Source organism: Antennarius striatus, chromosome 2, assembly GCF_040054535.1.
Source record: "Antennarius striatus isolate MH-2024 chromosome 2, ASM4005453v1, whole genome shotgun sequence".
Classification (NCBI taxonomy): Eukaryota; Metazoa; Chordata; class Actinopteri; order Lophiiformes; family Antennariidae; genus Antennarius; species Antennarius striatus.
The window spans coordinates 11,944,282-11,968,470 of record NC_090777.1 but is presented as its reverse complement, the minus strand read 5'-3'; the positions used below and the strand labels follow the sequence as shown (position 1 = coordinate 11,968,470).

At 43.1% G+C, this 24,189-nt stretch overlaps 1 protein-coding gene across 1 annotated transcript in view; it reads right to left on the bottom strand.

The window, feature by feature from the left end:
- Nucleotides 1-257: 257 nt before the first annotated feature.
- prex1 (phosphatidylinositol-3,4,5-trisphosphate-dependent Rac exchange factor 1) overlaps nucleotides 258-24,189 on the bottom strand; it is an 82,333-nt gene continuing 58,401 nt past the window's right edge. The window contains exons 17-40 of the mRNA XM_068334572.1: nucleotides 23,653-23,745; nucleotides 21,099-21,247; nucleotides 20,928-21,013; nucleotides 18,423-18,562; nucleotides 17,076-17,214; nucleotides 16,492-16,667; nucleotides 16,143-16,304; nucleotides 15,478-15,688; nucleotides 13,739-14,024; nucleotides 12,989-13,207; nucleotides 9,914-10,002; nucleotides 9,209-9,291; nucleotides 8,445-8,535; nucleotides 8,193-8,321; nucleotides 8,051-8,092; nucleotides 7,092-7,309; nucleotides 6,895-6,997; nucleotides 5,499-5,642; nucleotides 4,630-4,744; nucleotides 4,042-4,108; nucleotides 3,136-3,311; nucleotides 2,851-2,953; nucleotides 2,615-2,682; nucleotides 258-2,479 (exon numbers count right to left, since the gene is read on the bottom strand). Of these exons, the coding sequence (XP_068190673.1) occupies nucleotides 2,437-2,479; nucleotides 2,615-2,682; nucleotides 2,851-2,953; nucleotides 3,136-3,311; nucleotides 4,042-4,108; nucleotides 4,630-4,744; nucleotides 5,499-5,642; nucleotides 6,895-6,997; nucleotides 7,092-7,309; nucleotides 8,051-8,092; nucleotides 8,193-8,321; nucleotides 8,445-8,535; nucleotides 9,209-9,291; nucleotides 9,914-10,002; nucleotides 12,989-13,207; nucleotides 13,739-14,024; nucleotides 15,478-15,688; nucleotides 16,143-16,304; nucleotides 16,492-16,667; nucleotides 17,076-17,214; nucleotides 18,423-18,562; nucleotides 20,928-21,013; nucleotides 21,099-21,247; nucleotides 23,653-23,745 (3,132 nt within the window). The 3' untranslated portion in view covers nucleotides 258-2,436. The remainder of the gene's footprint in view (nucleotides 2,480-2,614; nucleotides 2,683-2,850; nucleotides 2,954-3,135; nucleotides 3,312-4,041; nucleotides 4,109-4,629; nucleotides 4,745-5,498; nucleotides 5,643-6,894; nucleotides 6,998-7,091; nucleotides 7,310-8,050; nucleotides 8,093-8,192; nucleotides 8,322-8,444; nucleotides 8,536-9,208; nucleotides 9,292-9,913; nucleotides 10,003-12,988; nucleotides 13,208-13,738; nucleotides 14,025-15,477; nucleotides 15,689-16,142; nucleotides 16,305-16,491; nucleotides 16,668-17,075; nucleotides 17,215-18,422; nucleotides 18,563-20,927; nucleotides 21,014-21,098; nucleotides 21,248-23,652; nucleotides 23,746-24,189) is intronic.

Genomic DNA, 24,189 nt, shown 5'->3' with positions numbered 1-24,189 from the left:
CATCCATCCATCCATCCACATATTATGATGAATACAGATGAGATGGGACATTCTTTTGAGCCCAAAAGTGACAGTACAATAAAATCACACTGAACACAAAAATAACAAGGATAGGAAGAAGAACGATTCCTCTGAAGAAGAGAATATACAGTATATATTCATATATGGCAAGATCTTTTTTTTTTTTTACATCACACAACACATCCTGATGAATGACAGGCAGCAAATGGTGCTGCATCAATGAAAAACAGTTGTTATACTGTGAACATTTTATTTATTATCTTGTTAAGTTTGCATTTACAGTCATAATTTTAGAAAGATTCAACAAACATCCTTTGTACAGTTGTTTTCAAGCAACATAAAATTGCAAATAAAGTATATACAAAAACATTAGAACAATGTAAATAAACAGTGACACAATTGTTTGTCCAGCTAAAAACAACATGCTGCAATCATTAACCAATTTAAAATGGTGACAAACAACACCAGATAAAGAGAACTTGAGTCTTTAGTTGATATTATGAACACGACTCAGATTAATTTTAAATTTGGATAAGGGAAATTATAATACTGCAAAGATCCACTCAGTCTTATGTGGTAACAGAAGGATGCTACATGACAGTGGCCATGCTGGTCCTGAGGGATGCGTAGAGGCTATTCTGACATGGTCATTTGGAATCGGACTGCTTTTAAATAAATAACAAAAACTAAGTGAACAACTTAATAAATGCAGCATGTCAAGACAGGTTCTTGAGAAGCATGTCAAACCTTTTCAATCATTAAAAAAAAAAGTTGTCAGTGAGGTTACTCTCAACAAGAGAAACACCTTCTCTTCAAAAATACAGCTGTGAATAGAAAACGTTTTTACTATATTATCTACACACAAAAAAAATCCAATTAAACTTTAAACATGACGCTGCTGCACTGAAACACATCCTACCTCCTCTCTGACATTGTTACAGTTCTTATGTACAAAACATTAAAATATTCAGTAAAATGTTACTGGTCAGTCCTGAAACCATCCCTTTGTTTATATCCTGCTGTTTACAGTACTTTTTTTTTTTTTGCTAACACTGAAACTTGAATGGACCAGTCTTTGTGCTTATTTTACTACCAACAGCAACACAACAGTCCAAAAATCATGTAAAAACCAATTTAAAAATTACAATAATGTCTCAGTTAACAGGAGCCGATCCTTCAACTACTACATCAAATTAATATATTAATAATTTAACAATGATTCAATATTCCAACCTGTTGACTTGGCTGCTTATTAACGAGTTTATTCACAAGCAAGACTCTGACTTGCGAGCTTCTGTTCATCTTCCCTCCATTCCTCTCCCTGAAGATCAACGTAACACTTTGTGACATGATAAGACATGCATATAAATAAAAAACAATAGCAGTTCCGTCAAAAAAAATGTTGCATGCCATTGGTCCTTTAAATATTGTTCAATGTTTGGGATGGAATGCTTTAAGATTCTTTAATACCTGATACAGTTATATATAAGTCAGGGATAAAACTGCTCCTTCCAGACACAATAAATAACTATCCTTCATATAGTGCAGCCATACAGTACTCACACTAATCCTACAGTAATTGCACAGTAACCACATACAATGGGATAAGAGACAGCAGCCCTGAATTACCTTTTCATCTGTCTCTCAATCCCTGCATCCATCTCTCCAACTATTCTTTGTCTTTCTGTATTTGCCCCGCCAGCTAGCATACATGAATAACAGAGTACTCTGGGTAGTCTACATGAACACCAAGGTATTCCAGTTAACACGTATCTATACTAGGGTATTCAAAAGTTTCCAACTTCACTTGGGGTCCAAACATTGAGCCCTGGAGAACACCATTACAAAGAGAGGGGGAGACAGCTCAGTAGAGTTGCAGTCCAAGGCAAAATGGATAACATCTGCATTTAGGATAGCAGTCGGCTACAGGTAGTTTGGTTAATCCAGTTAATAATAAGAGCTCAACTAAGCATTATCACTGTGGATTTCTTCACAAGACCTCAAACTGTCATCGTCCTTATTTGTCTTGTGAATTTATTTTGCATCACTTGTCAAGTAGTTGATACCAGCTTTGCATAAACGCTAAAGTAATAATACTTTAGCGTACTTCCCCAAGTACTGTTATACTTGGGGAAGTTCCAAGTATAACAGTACATGACTAGTCTTGGTTTCAGGATGTATTGATGTCACTGTAGGTCATTTGTATGGTTTCATTTAGCCTGTATGTCATACGCAAAACAAATGATATCCATGGATTGATCCCTGTGTAACAGAAGTGAGTGTGTGTGGGGGGGGGGGGTTGCATGGGTCTTTCCACTGGCAGTGTCTCTTGGAAAGAATGCAGATTCATTTGTTATCTCTCATATATTCCTCTTCAATCCTTTCTCTGCCAAAGTCTTTAAAGTGATGTTTTTCTCAGAGTTCTCCGTCTGAGGGTGGCAAACACAGCTTGAAAAGCCTGTTCAGAAGGGAAAAAGATAGTTATAAAAATCCTGAATATCTAAAATCAAATTAAAATAAAATGAAGTACCATGAAAAATGGCATGAAAACAAATAGAATGGTTTTATGGCTTAGAACGGTTTTATGCAGTACCTTGGGAATGATGGAGTCATCTGATCCATTACCTTGAGATTCTTAGCAGAGAGCTCAACTCTTGCTCCCTGTTTGAAGAGAAACGATATGTTTTAGGCATTCTATATTTTGTGATATACCCACTATGTACAGCTATTATTTCTACAGAGAAAATAGTAGTACACAGTAAACTGACTTTACGAGGAAAGTCTTCAACCTCCACTGGACTTGAGTTTGATAGCAGCTGGGGAGTTTACCTGTTTGCGCATTATATCCATGGTCTGCATGATGCAGCGTGGCATGAGGCCATGGTTCCTGGCTAGGATCATTGCTTGCTCCAGTGTCACATTTAGCGTACATCTGCAAAGAACAACAAGGTAACAATGATTGTTGTGTGAACCTCTGTAACACACGTGAATGAATGCTTGAACTGTGGAGGTTCTGTGAGACATGTCATCCACTCTGTGCTAGACTTTATTTGGTTTGACAGCCTAGTGGTACTATAAAGTGATATAATGTTGCTGGAGTATTGTCACACTGACCTTTGCATGCCTGTACCACACATGGTGATGTGGCAGGCTCCCAGGCGATTACACAGTTCAGAGGACACACACAGCACACTGACACCTGATGGGTGGCCTTGGGCGCTCGAGCGCGCATTGACGTAAGACTGCATGAGCCGACAGAGGTCATCCAATGTGTTGAGGGGTCGCAGCAACTATGAGGAAGAAACAGAAAATGTTTGGTTAGCAGCTGACAAGATGGAAAACCAGAATGTCACAAAAGTCGGTCTTACCCAAGTCAATTAGACTACTATAGAATGTTAACATTTATATTGTGAAATGTCACATGACTTGAAGAGTCAAGAATGAAAGCAGATTTAAAATAAAGGGAATAGTCAAAAGATTTATTTCAATAATAAAAAAGAAAAATGATCTCACACCATTATAAATAATTGTAATGATCCACATTTAGTAGAATAAGTGACTTGTTAAGGCGGGTCACCACCAGAAATACCTAAACAAACAAAGAGGTTCAACGTTTTGCAGTATATAGCTCTATATAGTGAAACTACTGTAATCTCTATTTACTTTAATCACTAGTATCTATTTCAGCTACAATCAGTTTAGCACACTACGATCTTCAGGCTCAAACGGAAGCCATTGGAGTGTTGAGGTTAGTTGGAGTTAATCTTGAAAATCTAGTGCGAGGTTCCAGTGGAGAGAACAGACGTCAGTTCATCTTACTTTTGAAATGCTTGGATGAAGGTCTCTAACTTCAAGGCCCAGTATCTGCGCTTGCATTTATATTTGGTCAAAACATTTTATAAAAAGAATTGATTTAGGTCAAAAGGACAGAATATGTGCAAGTTACTTCTTTAAAGACAGTATACATTTCAAAGGCCACAGCAAAAGGCTACACAAGGGAAAAGATAAGAGGATATTTACCTGGTCTATCTTCATCGCTGTGGTGTTTGAATCGGTAGGGAGATTGGACTTCTCCAAATAGAAAGCCCTGTTCAAAAAAAAAGAAACACACCTAAATGAGTCACCTGAGTCGACTGTCACCTTACCTCCAATATGCACTACATGTTTCACCACTTCTCGATGTTCCCTGAGACACTGATCAGGAATTAGTGTGAAATCATGACAACATAATATCTCGTATATGTACGTATTTCAAAGCTAAAATGATAACGTTTATTTTATAAAGGGAGGGGGAAAAAAGGGAAAGTTTGACTGCATTCACTTTATAGCACCAAGACAGTCATGCTAAAGGAGTCACCTGACGTTAATAAGTAAGAAACTCATCCCATTCGTTGAGGTGGGATCTAGGAGCAGATCGACATGAATCATTCCACTCTTAACATAAGACCTTGAGAATAGTTCAAAGAAAGCTGCAACAGCAACTGAAGCATAATGTCTGCTGGTGTGTGCAACACTGCAAGGTGAACTCCCCCTTTTAGGTGAAATATAACCTACGTGCTGGTGATTAAGCCACTGGAGGGCTGTGATGCAGTGCATATCACTGTGTACCTGAGTCTGCGGTAGTAGGCCTTGACCTTCTCTAGTGAGATGGCATTGGTGCGCTGCTGGAACTCCTCCATAGCTGAGTAGTCCTGTTGGGAGACTCCCTCTGGACGCTCCAGCGCTGAATCAAGCAGGAGGCGTATAGATCAGCACACAGGGGCTCACAATGGCATGACCACATAAATTCAAACCCTTCATCCATATCATTTACCTTCTCAAACCTAATCACTACCCCTTAAAACAGCATGAGCATGATTTTTAACTTAAAAACAAATAGATCCAGGTTAACCAGGTTTAACCCCAGCATGCAAAAGAAACAGATTCCAGTAGATGGCAGTGTTTGTCAACAGATCACCACGGGTCGACGGCTAAGAAGATCATCTCTTCTTAACACACTGAGTAAATACTAAGCTCTCTCATTAGTTTACTGGCACATGTCTGTGGAAAATTAATAGCTATCTGGCAGACTGGCCAATGCATAATAAGTCTATTCATGTTAGGCAAGCTGAAACTGATGGAGAACTAGAATGAGCCTGGCAGCGAAGAAGACCGTGAAGGCGGGGCGTTTTAATTGGCCAATAAAAGGCTTTGTTGTAGCTGAATAAAAGGTATCTGGAAGTGTGTGTGTATGAGAAGCAGCAGTAAGAATATTTCTGAAATATGTGTTTTGATGGATTTGACACCATTGACCTTAACCTAAAGGAACGCTAATAAAACATTAAGAAATTAGAGTTTAAACTCTTGCTTACCCTAAATTTCTGTTTACAATGTTGTTTGGGTTCCTGGTTATTTATTTTAAAGGAACACACAGCCTCACCAGCCACTGCTATATTACTATGCTACACCCTGTCCAGCTTTCTCTCTTCCATTCTTACCTCTGGTGAAGAGGACGGTGTGGAGTTTAAGGCTGCCTCCATTTTGCAGACGGCTGGGCAGCTCACTGAAGTGACAGCTGTCCAGGTACAGCGTGACCCTCAGGGCCTGCCGGCTGCCCTCCACCTGGTAGCACACTGAAGTGTCTGAGGGGCAAAAGCACATAGAGAGCAGGATGTCAGCGAGGCTATGATACGTCTGGAAGTTAGGATGGCAAATGTCTTGGCTTCTTTGCTCTAACCACTTCAACATACAGAATTGTATTACTGATATATTATATTAACCATGACTGCTTGAGTGAGTAGAAGAACAATACCTGTCAGTTTAAAGCAATAACAAATGCCTTTGAATTGATTTGCCACAGTCAGAGGCTGTTATATGGCACGCTTCCCAATAACATTCGAAGTGGCAGAGACGCGCTGCTGCCTCCCAAAAAAAGCTTATCAGGTCCTAATGTTGTGGAATCCACAGGGGCTCACATGACTCTACCCTCCATACAGTATAGGTCTCATCCAGCTGAAGATGCTCCTACAAATCAGTCCAGTCTAGGGGACCCTGCCCCCACCAAAAGCAGTTTAGTCAAAACTACTTTGCTTTTTTCTATGAACGCAGGAGTGTGTGTGTGTGTCTCTATAAAATGGATGACCTAGCATATCTTAACTTAATCCATTGCTTTGTCTGCTGAGATTGGAAGAGTGAGCTGTGTAAGACTGTTGAGTAGTAATCTCTGTTGGCCACATTGAGGCTGCTGAAAAGAACCGATTCAGGATTCACTCCTCTTTTCTATCTGTTAGCTTCAAGGCATTTGGTGTCATCAATAAAGGCAAAGTTAGGTAGGTTAGATATTGTACAATAGCAGCGAAATTTTAATCTGTCTATCTGCATGGCCGTGTCAATACATTCACAGTAAACAATCTTACTCTGTTCCATCTGCAAGTGGTTTAGCAGAACAGAAATGATGCAACAAAATAATTTTTATGCTCCAAAAATGACCTACAGCCCAGAGCATGCTGCATCTAATGGAAAAATTACATGCGATTATTTAAGTGTCAGAATGCTTCCATCACATGTGTTTGGAATATCACAGGGAAGCACTTCAGTTAAAATGTAGCCCGTCACAGCTTGTCAGGAAGGAACACCTCATCTGCGATCCAAGGACAAAGAGACAGAGGTGCTGCCCTTATTTGAGATTATTTATGGGACCATTTTTCTGTTGTTTGAGCTCCTCATTTTCAGTAGTTTTTCCTTTCTTAAGAAATGAAATCCGCAAAGGCAAATTGGTACTTTCACCCTCAACAGCGATCGTACATCCACATGATGGATGCTCAATCTGTACAGCTGCTCATTAGCAGCTATGTGTCCTGAATGGACCAAGTCAGTATTTATAGAGTCTCTTACTTGTGACTAGACATTCATCCTCCAGTGGCCTGAAGAACACAATCACTTTGTCCAAGTCTGACAGTGCTGCCTTGGTGTCCTCCAGCATCGTCCGCTCCTCCTTCTGCCAGAGGGGAGGAACAGTTCCGTTGGTTAGACAACCATAAAGACCCAGAGCATATCACAAACATTGATACGAATATAAACTCCGTCCTCACCAAGTGTGGCGCTAACGTGGACTGGAAGTGAAACAGCACGCCAATGACTGATATCTGCTCCAGCCATTTGCGGCTGGTCTCATTGCCATCCTCCTGGTACTCGCCAGCGTTGTTGAACCGTAAACGCAAAGCTGCCAAGAGCTGTTCTGCCAGCGTGCATAGGGCACCCGTCGCTGCCTGGCAGAAGATCACGTCCCGTCGCAGCTGCAGAGATGTGTCTGGTGTTGGACAGATGGAGAGCAACAGAAGTTCAGATGTCTGAGGGTTCTGGGGTCCTGGAGCTGCTCCAGTGAATATCCTATACATTACTGCTTTAATATGGATCCCCAGGGAGGATGTCTCACATTAGCTAGCACCATCTGCCAATGCACACTTTTCAATGTGACCAGAAAATTCTTGTGGAAACAAACAGAACAACTGACCCTAACCTGGACATTACCCTAAAATGGAAACTAAAATTCTGCTGCTTAAAAATACTTGTCTCCTTTATTTCCTTGTGGTAAAGCAGATAAGATAAAAACACAGCCTATGAAGCTGTTCATTGTTAATTTAAAAGGGTACACATTTTGGTCCAAAGTTGGCATGACAAGCAGAGATAAACAAAGAAAATAAAAACAGAACCTCATTCATCTCAATGAAATGTGACTTTTTAAATATTTTTGCCATAAAGAGATTGTCTTTGAAGATCTTTTGAGGACCTGCAGGAGTCCTGAAGTGAAACTGGTTGTTTTTTCTCATGATGGATGATCTCATTTGCAAAGAGTGCTAAACATTTGGAGTCATTTAAAGTACAGAGTGAGACCTTTCCAGTTGAACTCGGCTGAGTTTCTGACAGTTTTCTCAAGTCTTGCTGTAATTTTATGGAAAATTAGAACTGGGTTTAATGTCGTTTGATTATTCCTCACGTCCGTGCTCTGCATGTGAGCTGGTTTCTATTTAACACACAAGCGTTACTCTACCTGTACACTTAAGAAGAGCCAGAAGGAGCAGATTCTTTCCATCTGTAGAAGTTGAAGAAAAACAAGACAGAATGACCGATTGTGAGACGCTTGCATCACATGTGTTTGTGTGGCTGTGTGTAAGTGATTACGTTCCACTAACCATCCACAAATCTCTGCAGGCTCTCCACCAGAGTTTTGATCGAGTTCGGCAGGTTCCAGGGGTCCTCCTGAATGTTTTTGTGAATGATGCAACGACAACGAACGGTCCAATCTTCCGTCTGCCGGAACTCTGTTCACAGAGCACCACAGACTGTGTGAGGTTCTGGTTCTGCTGTGCAGCAGCCGCACTGACAGATGCACATCGTCTCGCCTTTTAAACAGCCAGCATACACACACAGGAGCAAATATATACCTGGTTGGCTGTGGTCAGAGTAGAAGTGCTTGGTCTCGTCACAGGCTTTGGCCATGACCGGCCCTTTGAGCAAGCTGTTGATGGAGTCGACCTGCGTGCAGGAATAAAAAGAAAAGGCGGACATAAGTCTGCCGGGTCATCAATCTTCCCTTGTCCTTTGTCTCCCATATCCTTCCCATCTTTCTCTTCGGCCTTCCTCTCTTTCCCTTAATTCAAGCATGCACACATTCCCACACACAAAGATGTGATGGCTTCTGGCAAGAGACTTTTAGCATGAACAACAACAAGGATTGTGTTCGCAGGCCCCCTGAGCTGCTGTTTACATGTGGAAATAACTAAACTGGTGAACGCACCCCACAAGAGGAGCCACGCAACACCGAATACCAGTTAGAGGAGACGACGAGAGGTCTTAACTAAGTCCATGTATCAGTGAAAAGTGAGAATGAGGAGTCTGAGGTGAACAAGAAATGAGGTCAGAAAAATGAGGATCAGGACCAGAGGACAGCGAGCTCTGTGAGGTAACGCAACCCAGATGTCAGCTGACTACTCGCACAAGCATGTTTTGCAAATGGACTGGTGACGGCAATGTTGCGTTTAACGTTGACCTCTGTGAGTTCCTGTTTCATGATCATTGAGTTTGATACCTTTTACGTCCTGAGGTGCAGTTTGTGAAGGAAGATTTGTTATGCTTTGCTTTAATGTGCCATGCTTTAAATTAGGTTTAGACCGAGTTTAAACTCTGCAAGACAAAACCTCAAGCTAACCTGATTGAAAAGATGCTCGAGGCAGCCGTGCAGCTTGTCCTGTTTGTCCATGGGGATTCTCATGTCACACGGAAGCTCATCGCCTAGCAGACAAAAACAAAAAGTTGAAGCAAAATCACACATTTGGACACCAGGTTTTTATCCATCCAGCCATACATGGGGAAAAGAAAAAAAAACAGATCACCATCCATTTGTTTTCATTTAAATATGCTGCATCAAGCTGGAGAGGATGGCAGCTAATAAATCATTCCAACAGGATGTCCCATCCTGTCCTGTTTAACAATTTAATGCTTCTAAAAACAAGGTGTGGACGCATACTTTTCTCATTGCACAAAAAACGCTGCTTCAAAGGTTATGAAATGTTGTGTCTACGTGACCACACTTGCCTCTCAGAGAAATCTACAGTCTTTCACTGTTTTGGAGAGACGATCTTTGTTTGCCACTCAGGAAGCATGTGTTTGCTTTCAGCCTAATTTACGTTATTTGTGGTGAAAGTACGTTAAAGTATTTGGACAGTGGCACATGTTTTTCCTCCTATACACACAGTTTCACTTATAATGCGAACGTACAGGAACAGAAACATTACAATGTGAAATGAAAGGACAGAGTGTCTAATGAGAGGTCTGGATGGAAACATCAAACAATTACAGCTCAGTATAACAACCTCTATTTGGAGTAAAGCAGCATTTTGCGTGTTTCCTTTACCTGATCCCATCTCATCACTCCCCAGATAGGAGCTGTTACTTCGTACGCTGGTGTAGGACAGGACCGAATCTCTGTTGCTGTTGCATTCACTGCAATAACACACACAAAGAAGCACAGTTAAGTTGCATTCAAACCACAGAGGGAATTTGGAAAGCTGCATCTTGTAATTACGCTGCAAAATACTCCTTCTGATTGTAAATGCCTTTTCTGATTTACAATATGTGAAACCAAAGGTATTGTAATTAAATTCTTCTTGCAACGGAAATCACCACTGATTCATGCAGGAGATCCAAATTAGAGTACCAATCATCTGAATGATGATAAATATGTAAACACTAAAATTCAGCTCAACTATTTACACGAGGACACATGTTCTCGTCGGCAGTATCTGTTCAGCTGTCATCGTGTTCCTTCATTGCAGTATGCACAGCGAACTCCATCCTGCCTGAGACAGTGCTCTAGAAAGCGTCAGGTATTTATAGCTGTACATATATGTGATTCAACATGATTGCCAAGAGCATGTGGAAGATTTATGTGGCTCAAATTGTACGTTGCTGCAAGTGAGTGTGTCTCCCGTTTCCTCTGAGGAGCACAGGATGATTCAAAAGCCAAATTGTCATGAAAAATGGCCTCCAAGTCACCACCAAATACAAAAACACAACGCTGACTTTGTCTTCCTTTGTTATTGAGTTAAGGTAGCAAATCACCTGCAGGGTTATTCTGGGGTGTCTGTAGTGGTCACACAAGTGCTTATATGTGCTTCTGGTGGCTGTGGAATAATTATAAGTCTGCTGGCTTCCATTCACACGCATATAAATATCCAAAGTTTTATCCTTTCTTCCTCCCTCATCAGACTTCAGACATCTTGTTGCTTTTATCTCAGATTTGTTGCCGAACATAAACACACATTCTCCCTCTGTGTCTGGTGCCCGTCCATTTTCCATGTGCCTTCATGTCCTCTGTCTCGACGTAGGGGAGATTTCCAATTTCAGAAGCAAACCTTCTGCTCAAAGTGTGCGCATCTCTCTGTCAACACAGATGGTCTTATTTTTTGACTTCCAGATCACATTTAAATTGATACATGACTCTGGGCGACAAATCTACAGCCCTAAATACAGAACAACACAACTGGATTGGTGTAAACTCCCCCACAGCCTCATTTGAGGTTGCTTCTTCAATTGTAACCAGGTCCGATTTGAAAACTGTCAAGTCCTATATTTAGTAATCGCACCAGAAAAATTACATCAAGGCTTCACGCAGACTGAAACCATTTGAATTCACCGTGGTGTAAATGGGCACATTATCCCAAAATGCATTGCAGAGCAACAACTCCACAGCTATTCAGTTGTTAAAATGGTTTAACAGATTGGAACGACTGTTTCAGGAAAATCCAGGAAAAGCAAATTATAAAAAAAAAACAAGGGAAATGACATCCATCGAAAAATTTGGATTATATTTGGCTTATGTGGAGACTTTGATGAAGTAAGAACGAAGAATTTGTCAGACAAGCTCGGGACAGCAACCTTTCACTGCCCCCAAAACAATCTGTTTCTATGGAAACTAAAAAACAAACAAGTAAACAACCAAAAGCAACGCATAGTTTGGTGCAGCTTAAATGTATATTTGAGATGTGCTCCAGAGGATAAATGATAAATGAATATCAGACAAACTGAAGACTCCATCTCCATTTTTTATCCCACCGGGTACAAAGCCAGTCACAGGTTATCAGTGGAGATGCCTCCTGATGCCAGCAGTGATCTGGAGTCCGTCTCGTCTGAGTCTAGCTAGATTCAACATATATTAAATGAAAGGTCTTAACACAGACACAGCAGAGAGATTAAGATTTATGGTCATCACAATGTGCCAGATTTGAGAGCAAACACTACTTGATATTTGCACAAACTTCTTTTCCCAGCAATTCCCATTTCTGATCACCTGCATCCGTCTATCTGTGTCTGTCTGACCAGTATTATTCAGTCTGCTCTCCTAGAGTTTTTCACAAGCCGCACTTATACGATGGTCTCTTCCTGTCTGTCACCACCTCAGGCTTTAACGTCTCTGTCAGGGGGGAAAGCAGACAAGGGCAGATCCACCGCCCACCTCTGGAACACAGCAGCACCTTTCACTGGAGGGATGATTCATTCACCTTCACCAGCAGCCTTCCACCGCCACACTGAGTATTTGTCTTTGCATTGGACTTCCAAGCCTTGAGTAAATATCTCCTGTTGTGTGTGTGTATATGTATATACGTGAGTACGTGTGTGTGTGTGTGTGTGTGTGTGTGTGTGTGTGTGTGTGTGTGTGTGTGTGTGTGTGTGTGTGTGTGTGACGCATACCACAGCCTCCGTTTTCCTTTAGATTTTATTGCAGTGAGGTAGCTGCATTACACATGGCATGGCCTTAATGACAGAGTCGGTTAGGAGGCCGCGCCCCCCACATTTGGCTCTATTATACACCAGCCGACCACACCAACAACCAATAACTACATCTTAGTAGGTGGTGGAGGGTGGGGCTATGTGGAGCACTGCCCAGTCAACAGTTCACACACACACACACACACACACACACACACACACACACACACACACACACACACACACACACACACACACACACACACACACACACACACACACACACAGATACACACTGAAACATCCGAATGAACTCACAACAAGCAAATGACATAACCAGATCAGACCAGTGCATTTTGAAGTCATTTTTAGCCGAATGCAAACATCTGGGGTGAATTGTAGCCTCCTAAGGGGGGGAGAACAATTTTGGGCTTTTGAGTGTAAAGAAGTAGTCTGAATGAAATCTTTGCTTTATATGAAATCCATGTGTGAGTCGAGGGTGGCCCACCGCTCATTTCTGGAGTTTTTATAACAAACCTCCATTACCTGATTATTAGTAAGTGTCCGTTAATAACTGTTCTTTATAAAGGAAAGCTGACAAAGGAATCATGAACCTGCCATCCCCTTTAAGCCTCGTAACCAGCTTTGCATTCTGGTTCTACTGAAGCAAATTATCCAAATGCCTGTTTGTTTGATTAGTGATGCAGTCTTTAGCCAGTACCTGTACGAGTCCCTGTAGCTCATCGTGTCGTGACCCGAGTCTTCTTGGTCCTCCTCTATCACCTTGAAGCAGACCCTTTTGATTCCACCTTGCTCTACTTTGTCCTGATCACAGCCGTCTTCACAGGGCGCCAGAGAGGGAGGCTGGTTCGACTCGTACACGGGAGGCTCCCCTCCTTCCCCTTGGAGGTGAGTGGGTTCAGTGATGGACGACAAGAGGCTGCACAAAACATACAAACAAGGACATGGATGTTATTCTTAACAATATTATCCTATAATACAACCAAGTTTTGGTGTATTTTAGCAAGTATTATGTATACTGATAGTAAAGCCCACAAATTATTTTCACTTTGATACACTTTGCAACGATGTCTTCATAAGTCATCAATTCATCTGCATAATCAAACCACTTTCTTGGCAAAGAGAGAAAGATTAGCCTCGCCTGTTTTTGTCCTGACCTCCCTGCCTGTTTCTGTCTAGAGACCGGCCCATAAATATTTTGGGCTTAAAGAATGTTTCTTTTGTAAATCCTGAGCTTTAAATAAGGAAGAAGGCAGACAGCCAGAGAGAGGCTGATGAACTAGCTTTGGATGCAGAGGTCTCCAAATGTCACCATGACGGCTATAAACAGCTGCTCTCATCAGATATTGTCATTTAATATTGTTGGGAAAATATCTTATTTCTTTAACAGTAGGAGCATTTACATTTATGGTGGGTTTAGAGAGTAAAGTCATCAGGAACAGTCACTTACACGTCTATCTGAGCGACATACTGCCGCATCTCCCTGACAGCGACGTCCAGACGACTGTATAAGCGCATGTAGGCATCCTGGGTGTCCGTGTCTTCCTGTTTGAGCAGGAAACTCAACCCTCCCTCCCCGTGGCCGCTTCGGCGGCCGTTCTTTAACCCTTCCCCTCCATCCACAGTCACCTCCTCGCTGCCGTTTGCCTCGTCCCCTTCCAGGCCGGAGCAGTTCCAGGAAGGAGCCCCCATGCTGGTCACACAGTGCTGTGTGTGCGACATGGGGTTCAGTTGTGCTGCAGGAGCCGGGAGGAGAGGAGAATAAGAATAAATAACATGCATGCAGTGGATCAATTGCTTATAATTATTGACTACAGCTGTTCAAAGTCTCATGAAGAAAAACATTTGTCTGTAAAACATTTAGGCTGAATGAAAAACAATTTCTTAAAAGGCACTTACACACAGCGAGAGCAGGATGCTAAAATATTTGTTTGGGTTGAACGCCAAACTAAACTGCAATAACCTGACATCCCAAAACTGCATGCGGATTAAGTTCTAACACTGAACCCAGAGTGTGGGGCCATTACCACACAGAACATTAAATGAAGACGGCCGAATACGTGCAATTTGCTTTCTTTTCACACCTTTAAAACCCAGGGAACCGTGCCACAAGAGCAGCGCCTCAGGTAATAAGCCTTGAAATCCAATTTTGTGTCTGATTTTAACACCGGCGGTGTGAGCAGTCGTCACTACAGGAAACATTTCTGTGGCCGCCTGCATGTTGAGCTGAAAGGCCACAAGCTGAAAAGAAGCAGGACTGAATGTCTCATACGTAACACTGCTAGGCAGCTGGTGCTGAGGGGGAAGACGAGGAAGAGGCATCGCGGAACAATGCAAGCAATGCTAACTGTCAGCTGTCTAGACAGCTGCAATGCGTCTTCAGTTTGGTTAGAACATGGGGGTTCAACATTTAAGCTAAAAGGTGCAACACATTTATAATAAAGCTTTGTCGTAGAAAGTCTTTCCCATATATTGAGGAAGGAAGGATCCTTCTTTCTGCATCTAGCGACTAAACATTTGTTTTTAATGACGTTACGATCCATTTCCACTCTCTCCTCTCAACTCTGACCCCTCCAACAGCGACGCTGAGTGAGTGAAAGACATTCCAAAGCTGTGCTTGAGGCAGTCTTTGCTGACATCATTCGTTCACTTTTCACATCAATAACATGATTATGGCCCAAAGCTAATGGAGTCTTAATGGCAAACCACTCATCTAATTTACTATGGGAACCCTTCTTAAGACCTTTAGGCTGGGGGTTTGACATTCCCTTCTTTGTGCTGCTGGGACTCGAATGGTTAGAGAGGGTAATTCCTCCTTCGTGCCCCGTGCCATCAGGGGGTACAATGACTCTCTCAGGAGGAGCAGGCAGGAGGTGGCGAGGTCAGCACGTGGGTGAATGGATTTTATTTAATTTTATACTGTTTAGTGTCGTGTATGTCTTGTGGGTAGTCATGTGATGTCAGTGTTTCTTTTCTCCCAGTGTTTATCCAGTATTTATTCATTATGTAATGACTGAGCAGTGGATATGTACAATTTCCTCTGGGATTAATAAAGTATATATCTATCTATCTATCTATGATATTTAGTGGGTCAAGCTTTATTATCTTTTAGGAGATGGCACAGAGAGTATGTGGCAGATACACTAGGGTTAAAATCTGACTGGATATTTGTGTGTGTGTTCCCTCCACCTTGGTCGGGGTCCAGCCCGAACTGGGAATTCTTGCGGCCAAAGCGAATGCTGAAAGTCCTGCCGGCAGAGGTAGCGCTCTTGGGGTACGAGACCTGCATGATGTTGATGTGGCAGTTGGTGGGAACAAAGTCCATGCAGCTCAGTGGGTGAGGATGACCGCCAGCCTGTCTGAAGGAGGGCCAAGCTTTGTTCCGCAGCTCCAGGCCAAACTGGGTGAACAAGGGGAAATATTGTGGGAAGCAGGACACAGACAGTTCAGAGAAGAAGTGGTATGAGCGAAAGCGCTAACATTAACTGTGTTTTTATCAACAACACAAAACATGGTCACTGTAGGTAAAAATTATGCCATGGCAATAAAAGCTATAAAAAGATAAAATAGAGATTAATGAAGTAATTTAATCTTTAATTTCTGTGGCATTTAAGACCAATTTCTCACTGGGTGTCGCATTTTACATGAGTTAATAGATGAGCTGCTTGTCGGTGTGAGATAATGTATTTGTTAATATCTTGGAGGGTGGCCAATAATTACACAGATTTGATAAGAAAGGCAGTGTTTTCGCACCTTTATTTGCATGAACAGTTGTGTGTAGTTCAAATAAAGGATTGAGATAACGTATCTTTAGTATTTGTAAAATAACAGGCGTTATCATATGCGCTGAGCACCTGCTGATAGCTGCTGATACGCCGTCGGATGCTCTCCAGTTTGGTGTCGCAGATTTGTCTGAACTCAAACTGAGGCATGGTCACAACCCGATCACTCTGGGAGATGAGCTGGCTACAGTTATGCACAAAGAGGTTGTCATCACTGGAAAACGCCTCCAGCATCTGTAAGGACAAGAAAAAACATTGGTAAGTGTGGATCACACAGATAGAAGTTTGGAATCTTAATTGATTCTAGACAAATTAGAAATACTATGATCAGGAAGATAAATGAAATCTGACTTCTGGTGTATTCTTTTTTCATTCTCTTTTTTATTAATGAATCAAAGGTCACCTCATCTCCATTAACTACCTTAGCAGCGAGGCTGAAGCAGCCTCTGGGCTCCACCATCTTCTCCAGGACGTGGCTCCTGATGCCAGCGGTGCTGACGTACTCGTACACGACTCCGTGCTCCAGGTGAACGTTATCAACCGTCAGACTGACCAGAGGCAGGTCATCAGAGAGGGAAAATCTGTCCAGCCGGTGGTCTGGGGAGATTCAACCACCACCAGTCAATATGTGTACTTCACGTGGATCTGAGGCAATCCTGTTTGTCCGATGTGTCGCTACAAACTCAAAGTGCAGCAACGTGAATGCCAAAAAAAATCAATTAAAAAAAAACCAACTAAATGTACAAATCACCACATCGTTGTATAATTATAAATCTCATTTAGTAATGTCAGAGTGTCTTACAGACAAACCAATAAGAGGTCAGAGTTTGTTATGTGCTTGACATTATTTGCATATATTGCCACACATAACACTCAAGTGCTCAGTAACTGGTATCGCATCACAGTTCAGAGATTTGTGATTGTGCTTTGAATGATTCAATTGTAGCACTGGAATTTCAGAATGCTGTTTAATGAAAAATTACTAAATGTTACTTAGCACGTCACCTGTTCCATTGGTGGTGTTCTCTTCCTCGTGGTCAGAGCCGTTCTCCAATGGATAAGGCCTGAATGGGCTCTCTTTCTCCTCCTCTCTATCTCGTTCCAGCTCCTCCACATCCTCAAATGTGCGATATACCCATTGACACTGGAGGAATCACAGCAACAAGAATCAAGTACAAAAGTGAGTGACAGTGAAAGCCTTCCAAATGTGAGAAAAAAAAGTCTCAAAAAGTTTTGGGAAAACTATGCTCAACTGTGTTTTTCAAAGTGAATCAAAAGAAGTGGATGTACTTTATACAACACTGGAGGGGAGAACATTGCAGAGAAACTTGGGGCAAGAAAGTTTTATCGCAGTGAGAAGGTTGATTAAAAATAAAGACATGAAGATGCACTCTTGGCGATAATGAGCTTAACATAGAAATCAATGGACCTAATCATAGAATTTAATCTCTATCAAGACATAATGAATAATGCTTATATAACAGAGCTCTCTTGAATAAATTGCAAGTGATACTTTAAAAGCCTAAAGGACGTTAGTAAAATTGTGTCCTATTCATATATCAGTGGTGGTCATCGGTGGTTATCTTTATAGGCTTATGCTGATTTAAAATGATGTGATGGTCGCACTTAATCGATTTGATATTAACCGGCATTAAACCACTTAAGATGGGACATGGCTCCAGAGACGCAGCACAAGCTAAGAGGCAGGTGTGAGAGGATGTCACTCCCTCTGGGTGTGCAAACCAATGACCAGTGTAAGAAACGGTTAAACGTATAACAGTCTAAAGAAAGAGGCGGGGAAGGATTATTCAGAAGAGGAGATGAAAGAGACAAAAATAAAGGTGCTGAACAAGATACGGAGGACATCTTATAGTACATTCTTGTAAAACTGCCAGGAACCAAATAAATAATTTTTTCCCATGGGCTAAATGTTCAGTCTGGACAGGATGGTCTCTTCATTTGTGAATTGTTTGACACTCACTACATTTGGCCTGCAGCAATAATATTACAGACTGCAATTTATGCCTGGAGAGCTCGAGGCGAACTCCTGTATAAGGAGAAAGCAAGTTTTTCATAGTTCTACTTCTGGTTCCAGCCAATGCTAATGCAATTTTGTGTACATCTCAGAACATGAATGTGGGTTGTTAGAGAGAGGTGAGTGAGCTGCCACACATGAGAGAATCCATAACAACTGCTACCACCACCTAATGGGATCATTGGTTCAGAGGGAGCCCTGGTGAAATAAGAGCCATAACCACAACTGAATGACCATGAGGCCTCCCTGACTTTATAAACAGCCTTGTTCCACTACATAAACCTGCTCTGAGGAGTAGCCTCCATGTGTCGCCTCACCGCCTGGGGAGGCTCCTGGTGTGTGTGCTGAGCGGTGAAGTGCTCCAGGACTTCTTGGTAGTCACTACGGTTGACGTTGTTGCCGTTGACCTTCAGGATGACCTGTCCCGTCTGAAGGCCCGCCCCCGCCGCCTCCCAGCCTGCAGTGTGTCAACACAGGATAAGAGGTCATAGGTCACTTTACAGTGGAATGATATTACACATTGAACTCCTGGGAAAAGTATTGAAATTTTTTTTACATGTGTCCCTCATTCCAGGAATTCTATTCGTACGTAAGGAGAAAGTCTTAACCCATTTGTTCATCTAGGGGAAGGATTTCAGTGCCGTAACATGCTGTCCCACGACACTTATGGTTTTACAGCCTGGAAGTCCAATCAACACCTCCTTCATCTTCTTCTCCAGCCTAATAATAGCAGCGCTGACATCACCACCACCCAAGGCGCCAGCATTCACCTAATCCCAGGGTCATTCAAACGACGTATGGATACAAGACGCTGCAATGATTTAAGAACTGACACATGAAAAAAATGTTCCTTTTCTTGAGGAGACAGGACAGAAATTGAAAGAAAGGACACGGGGAGAAAGGTCCATATGGAGTAACACCAGGAGTTCAAGGCATTTCATTTTGTCAATATGCAGCTTCTCTCATCATTGATTTTGGGTGAGTTTGTTCCTCCTCTCGTTTGGTTACATATTGGGACTTGTTCCCCATTCCACTTCCACAAAACCCCTTTTTTCCATTTCTGGTGAGGACGTTGTGAGGGCAGAGCAGGAGGATTGAGAAGGTTGAACAAAAGTGCTTGAGTCATTTCAGTATCTTATTGCCCTTTTAGCTTTGGCCACAGAGCAGTGTGTGTGTGTGTGTGTGTGTGTGTGTGTGTGTGTGTGTGTGTGTGTGTGTGTGTGTGTGTGTGTGTGTGTGTGTGTGTGTGTGTTTTGACTGTAGAGGGTATGAACCCTTGCTTCAGGCCGTCTGGCTGACAGGTGGCCATAAAAACCTAATAGCGGTTCACTGAAAGCAGAATGTAACAGGTGGTTTGAGGCTACAGTTACCTCATCTTTCCTTTGAATTCACCAGAATTATTGGCCCCTCTGACACCGTAAAAAACAACTCTTTAAATGCATTTATTGACATGAACTCTTCAATACCTCTCCAAAGAACCATCACCTTATCGTGGTGGAGAGGTTTGTGTGCTCTAAGGATCCTGGGAGCTATGTTGTCGGGAGTCTTGTACTCCTGGTAGGGTCACCCCAGGCAAACAGGTCTCAGGTGAAGGGCCAGACAAAGAATGGTTCAGAGGACCCCATGAAAAATCGAGAAGGGAAAAATGTGACCCTGCCCGGATGATACCCGGGGCCCACGTCTGGAGCCAGGCCCAGACAGAGGGGCCATCAGCGAGTGCCTGGTGGCCGGGTCTGCTGTGGAACCCGGCCTGGCTCAGCCCGAAAAGGCAACGAGGACTCTTCCCACCCTTGTGGACCCACCACCCACAGGGCAGATCGATGGGGTCGGGTATACTGCCATATGGGTGGCAGTGACGACAAGGGGTAACAACGGACCAGACCTGGGCGGCAGAAGCTGGCTTTGGGGACGTGGAATGTCACCTCACTGGCGGGGAAGGAGCCGGAGCCTGTGTTGGAGGTGGAGCGTTACCAGTTGGATCTGGTGGGGCTTACCTCCACGCATAGCCTCAGTTCTGGATCCAAACTCCTGGACAGGGGTTGGACCTTGTTTTACTCTGAAGTTGCGTCAGGCGTGAGGCGCAGGGCAGGTGTGATACTCACAAGCCCCCGGCTGAGCGCCGCAGTGCTGGAGTTTACCCCAAAGGACGAGAGGGTCGCCTCCCTACGCCTTAAGCCTGTGGGAATGAAAACTATTGTTTGTGCATATGCACCGAATAGCAGCTCGGATTGCCTTCTCCGAGTGGGGAATGAGGTCCTTCCACAAGTGAAGGAGTTTAAGTCTCTTGGGGTCTTGTTCACGAGTGAGGGAACGATGTCTCCCTTAGAGAAAAGGTGAGAAACACTGCTGTTCGTGAGGGGCTCAGAGTAGAGCCGCTGCTCCTTCGCGTCGACAGGAGTCAGCTGAGGTGGTTTGGGCATCTGGTGCAGATACCTCTTCTGGGGCGCCTCCCTAAGGAGGTGTTTATGGCACGTCCAGCTGGGAGGAGACCTCAAGGAGGAGGGATTACATCTCAACACTGGCCTGGGAACGCCTTGGGATGCCCCAGTCAGAGCTGGTAGATGTGGCCGGGGAAAGGGAAGTTTGGGGCTCCCTGTTGAATCTGCTGCCCCCGAGACCCGATTCCGGATAAACGGTGGAAGATGGATGAATGGAACTCTTCAATAACAAAGTCAAACCTGTTCACAAATATCTGATGTTGAAAGGGAATTAAACGATTTGACTGAATCTCCCTGGGAGCTGTTAACTCCATGACACTCCGTTACACATTCAAATTAAAGATTCCTGTTCCCTTTACAGTTCTTCATCGTAACGTCACTCACCTTTACGGACAGCGTGGACATGAGGAGGAGCAGAGCCGGAGAGTCTGAAGGAGAGGCTGTCAGGGTTGTCAGGGACTTTCACAATCCTGGAAGAAGGAAGACCAGATTACCGTGTGTGTGTATGCATGTGTGTGTGTGTATGTGTGTGTGTGCTTGTGTGTGTTCCCGTACTCCTTGGCCTTGGTGGCGACCAACAGCCACAGGGAGCGTCGTAGGCAGAAGGCCTGGCTGATCATGGTTTCCACCTCAGAGAAGGGCCTCAGGAACAGCAGGTCCTCGTTGATGGTATAGATCTTCCTGCCCGCCTGCAGGCCGGCCATCTGGAGGACAGGTAGACAGACAGGAGACAGATTCAGCTATTTTTAGTCTGCACCTTTTTTTATCTTGTGTATTTGTACAGGAGAATTTCAGGATGGGGTCCCTAGTTTCAATGAGATATTAATCCTGGGATACATTTAGATCATGTAGCCCCTGAGGCACCCCTGTAGTGAACATCTCACTATGTTCTCTGGGTCATAATTCTGCTGCACATCACATATGTGGTACATAATTTATATCTATGAGAATATAAGTAATACATCTACTACATACTTTTACATTATGTGTTATTAGGACTGCATTGCACTGGTGTATACACACATACACACAAACACACACACATTTAGAAATGTGAGCTACAAGATGTAACCCGTTAGTTTCTGAGTCTTGAAGTTGTTTGCACACGACTCAGCAAGAACGACTTCTAACACGAAAGTCATTGGTTACGGTTTCTAAAAATGGCCTTCATTTTCTCCCAATCTTTGTATATTGTCACTGACAGACCTTGTTTTCTGACAATTCGGTCATTTTGGGATGTGAAAAAGCTAGTCTGTGTGCGTTTCTGTGTAAATAAATACTTCCATCACGATACATTTACTGATTGTCTGAAGCAAATGGAAAGAAACGTCAAACTTTAAAGTTACAGTTGCTTTTTTGTACAGCATCAAATCTCACTTACAAAAACCTCCCAGTGCACCTGCATGAACACAATCACCATAGAAACACTAAAAAGTAAAATTATTGATTTGTTTTACGATCCCTCTGGATGGGTGAGTGTAACCCTGGTGGGTTTGAGCCCCAGCTGCTCAGATGATGTTTTATTCAATATTTTGGTCTCACTGGTGTTTTACTTGGAATGAAGTTGTTGTTCAGGAAAAACCTGATGGCCTCCATGGAGTTTGACAGTAAACATCAGAGAATCAGTGAATGCTGATCAAAATTTGTACGTTCTCTTTATTTTCCAGTTTATGGTTAATCGACCTGTTATCTACACACAGGTCTCATTCCTGATGCATTTAGACTAATATTGAGATTAAAGCTTTAACTGAACTTTAACATGACCTGCTTTGGTTTAACTCAGGTTAGACTTCTCTCTATTCCTTGAACAGAATATGATATCATCAATCATGGTTCATATAAATATGTGAAAAGACAACAACGACCGCACACAGATAGAGATCGCTTTGTGCGGCTGATTTCTTTACGTACGACACAGAGCAGCACCAGCCTGCTGCATGTCACTGGATGCAGTCGCTCTGCACATCTTCAGTCACGTTGTGAGAATAAGGCTGCTTCTGTGTGTTCGCTGTATGAGTCCAGTGTCCTGGGCACAGATCCGGTGGGGTGGTCTCAGCTGAGCTGGACCTCAACGCTGGACACAGGCCCAGGATGGAGGCAGGAATGACTGGGAGGAGCCACAGCCATCTGAATGAGGAAGGATGTGTGTGTGCTCGTGTGTGTGCTCGTATGTGTGTGTGTGTGTGTGTGTGTGTGTGTGTGTGTGTGTGTGTGTGTGTTCGTGAGCCCTTTTCAGGGCCCCATGGGAATCAGCTGAGCTTCATTCACTGTGCTGGCACATGGGCTGTGTCACAACTAGCTATCCTGTTATTGTGAAGCATGGGGCACTCAGGATATGAATACCAGGGTTTAGAGCAATAGATTGAGACTCTGAGGCGGAAGTGGGCAGAGTAGGAAAATAAAGCTTTATCGAGGAGAAGAGCGACATGGGGAAAAACGGTAAGTGGTATATCAACTACCAGAACAATCAAACAGACGGGAGAAATTACAGTAAAATTAAATGAAGCAGCACATTGCAAATGAAAATGCTGAGGAAACAGTTTCCGTCTCTGGGCCTGTGGAAAAGAAAGATTCCACAAACAAAGGGTGCATTATCCTTTGTTTTCATGTGGTGAATGCCGGAAGGGTTGTAAACAACACAGACATTAGTTATCCCACCCGTGTAACCTGAGAGAGTTGACCTGAAGCTAAAAAAAAAAACAAGAGTAAATCTGCATTAGTCCTTGCTTCAAGTGACTGAGCTTTAATTCATGCTAAGTGGAGGCTCACATAGCAGCCAGCGATGTGACTATAGCATTTTTACAGGCTGCAAATAAAAAGTAACAACGTGGCTCATCAGAAAAGAACTGAAGACAATAATCACAACATAATCGTGCTCAAGGTTTGTCACAGCAGCAGTTTAAATAGCTCTGGATGAGTAAAACAGTGACTAAGCACGTCTAAGCCAATCAGACCGGAAGCCTCCAGGAGGAAACAGAGGCCGACCGACAGAAGCCATCAAAACACTAGACAGCCATCACCTACTAGAGCGGGTGCCCCAGTGTGTGTGTGTGTGTGTGTGTGTGTGTGTGTGTGTGTGTGTGTGTGTGTGTGTGTGTGTGTGTTTTACCTCAGCATGTGAGCCCCTGGTGACAGATTTCACCAGAATAGCCTTGTTTTTCTCCTCAATCTCAAAGCCATAATCTTCTTCCTCAGGGTGAATCTGCAGAGAGAATCACTTCCTCATTACTCCAGCATTTACACTCCTGCTCGCCTCTTCTGCAGTTACTCTATGTTCTCTGATGCCATGGTATAATGGTAATAACTGCATTGTGTCTGCATGGTGATCCGTTGTGTACGATGCATCCACACTTCACCCCAGTTTTTATGTTGCGGATTTGTGATTTTCTGTTGTGATGCATCTCTGCTCCTTAAACTCTATTCCCCAGCAGACTGAGGATTTCATTAAGTAAGCTGCTTGGGCCATTTTTTTTGCTGCTGCCTGGCCCTGATAAGATTTGAAATCTGCTGTAACATCAGAGCGGATGGCTGTGGTAAATACAGATTTCCTGCACTTCACTTCAATAATAGCTATAAGGAAAGATTATCTCTGCTAATCAAGGGAAAAGCATTTTCCACTTCTTGTGAAAGGCCAGATAGCGTGTCG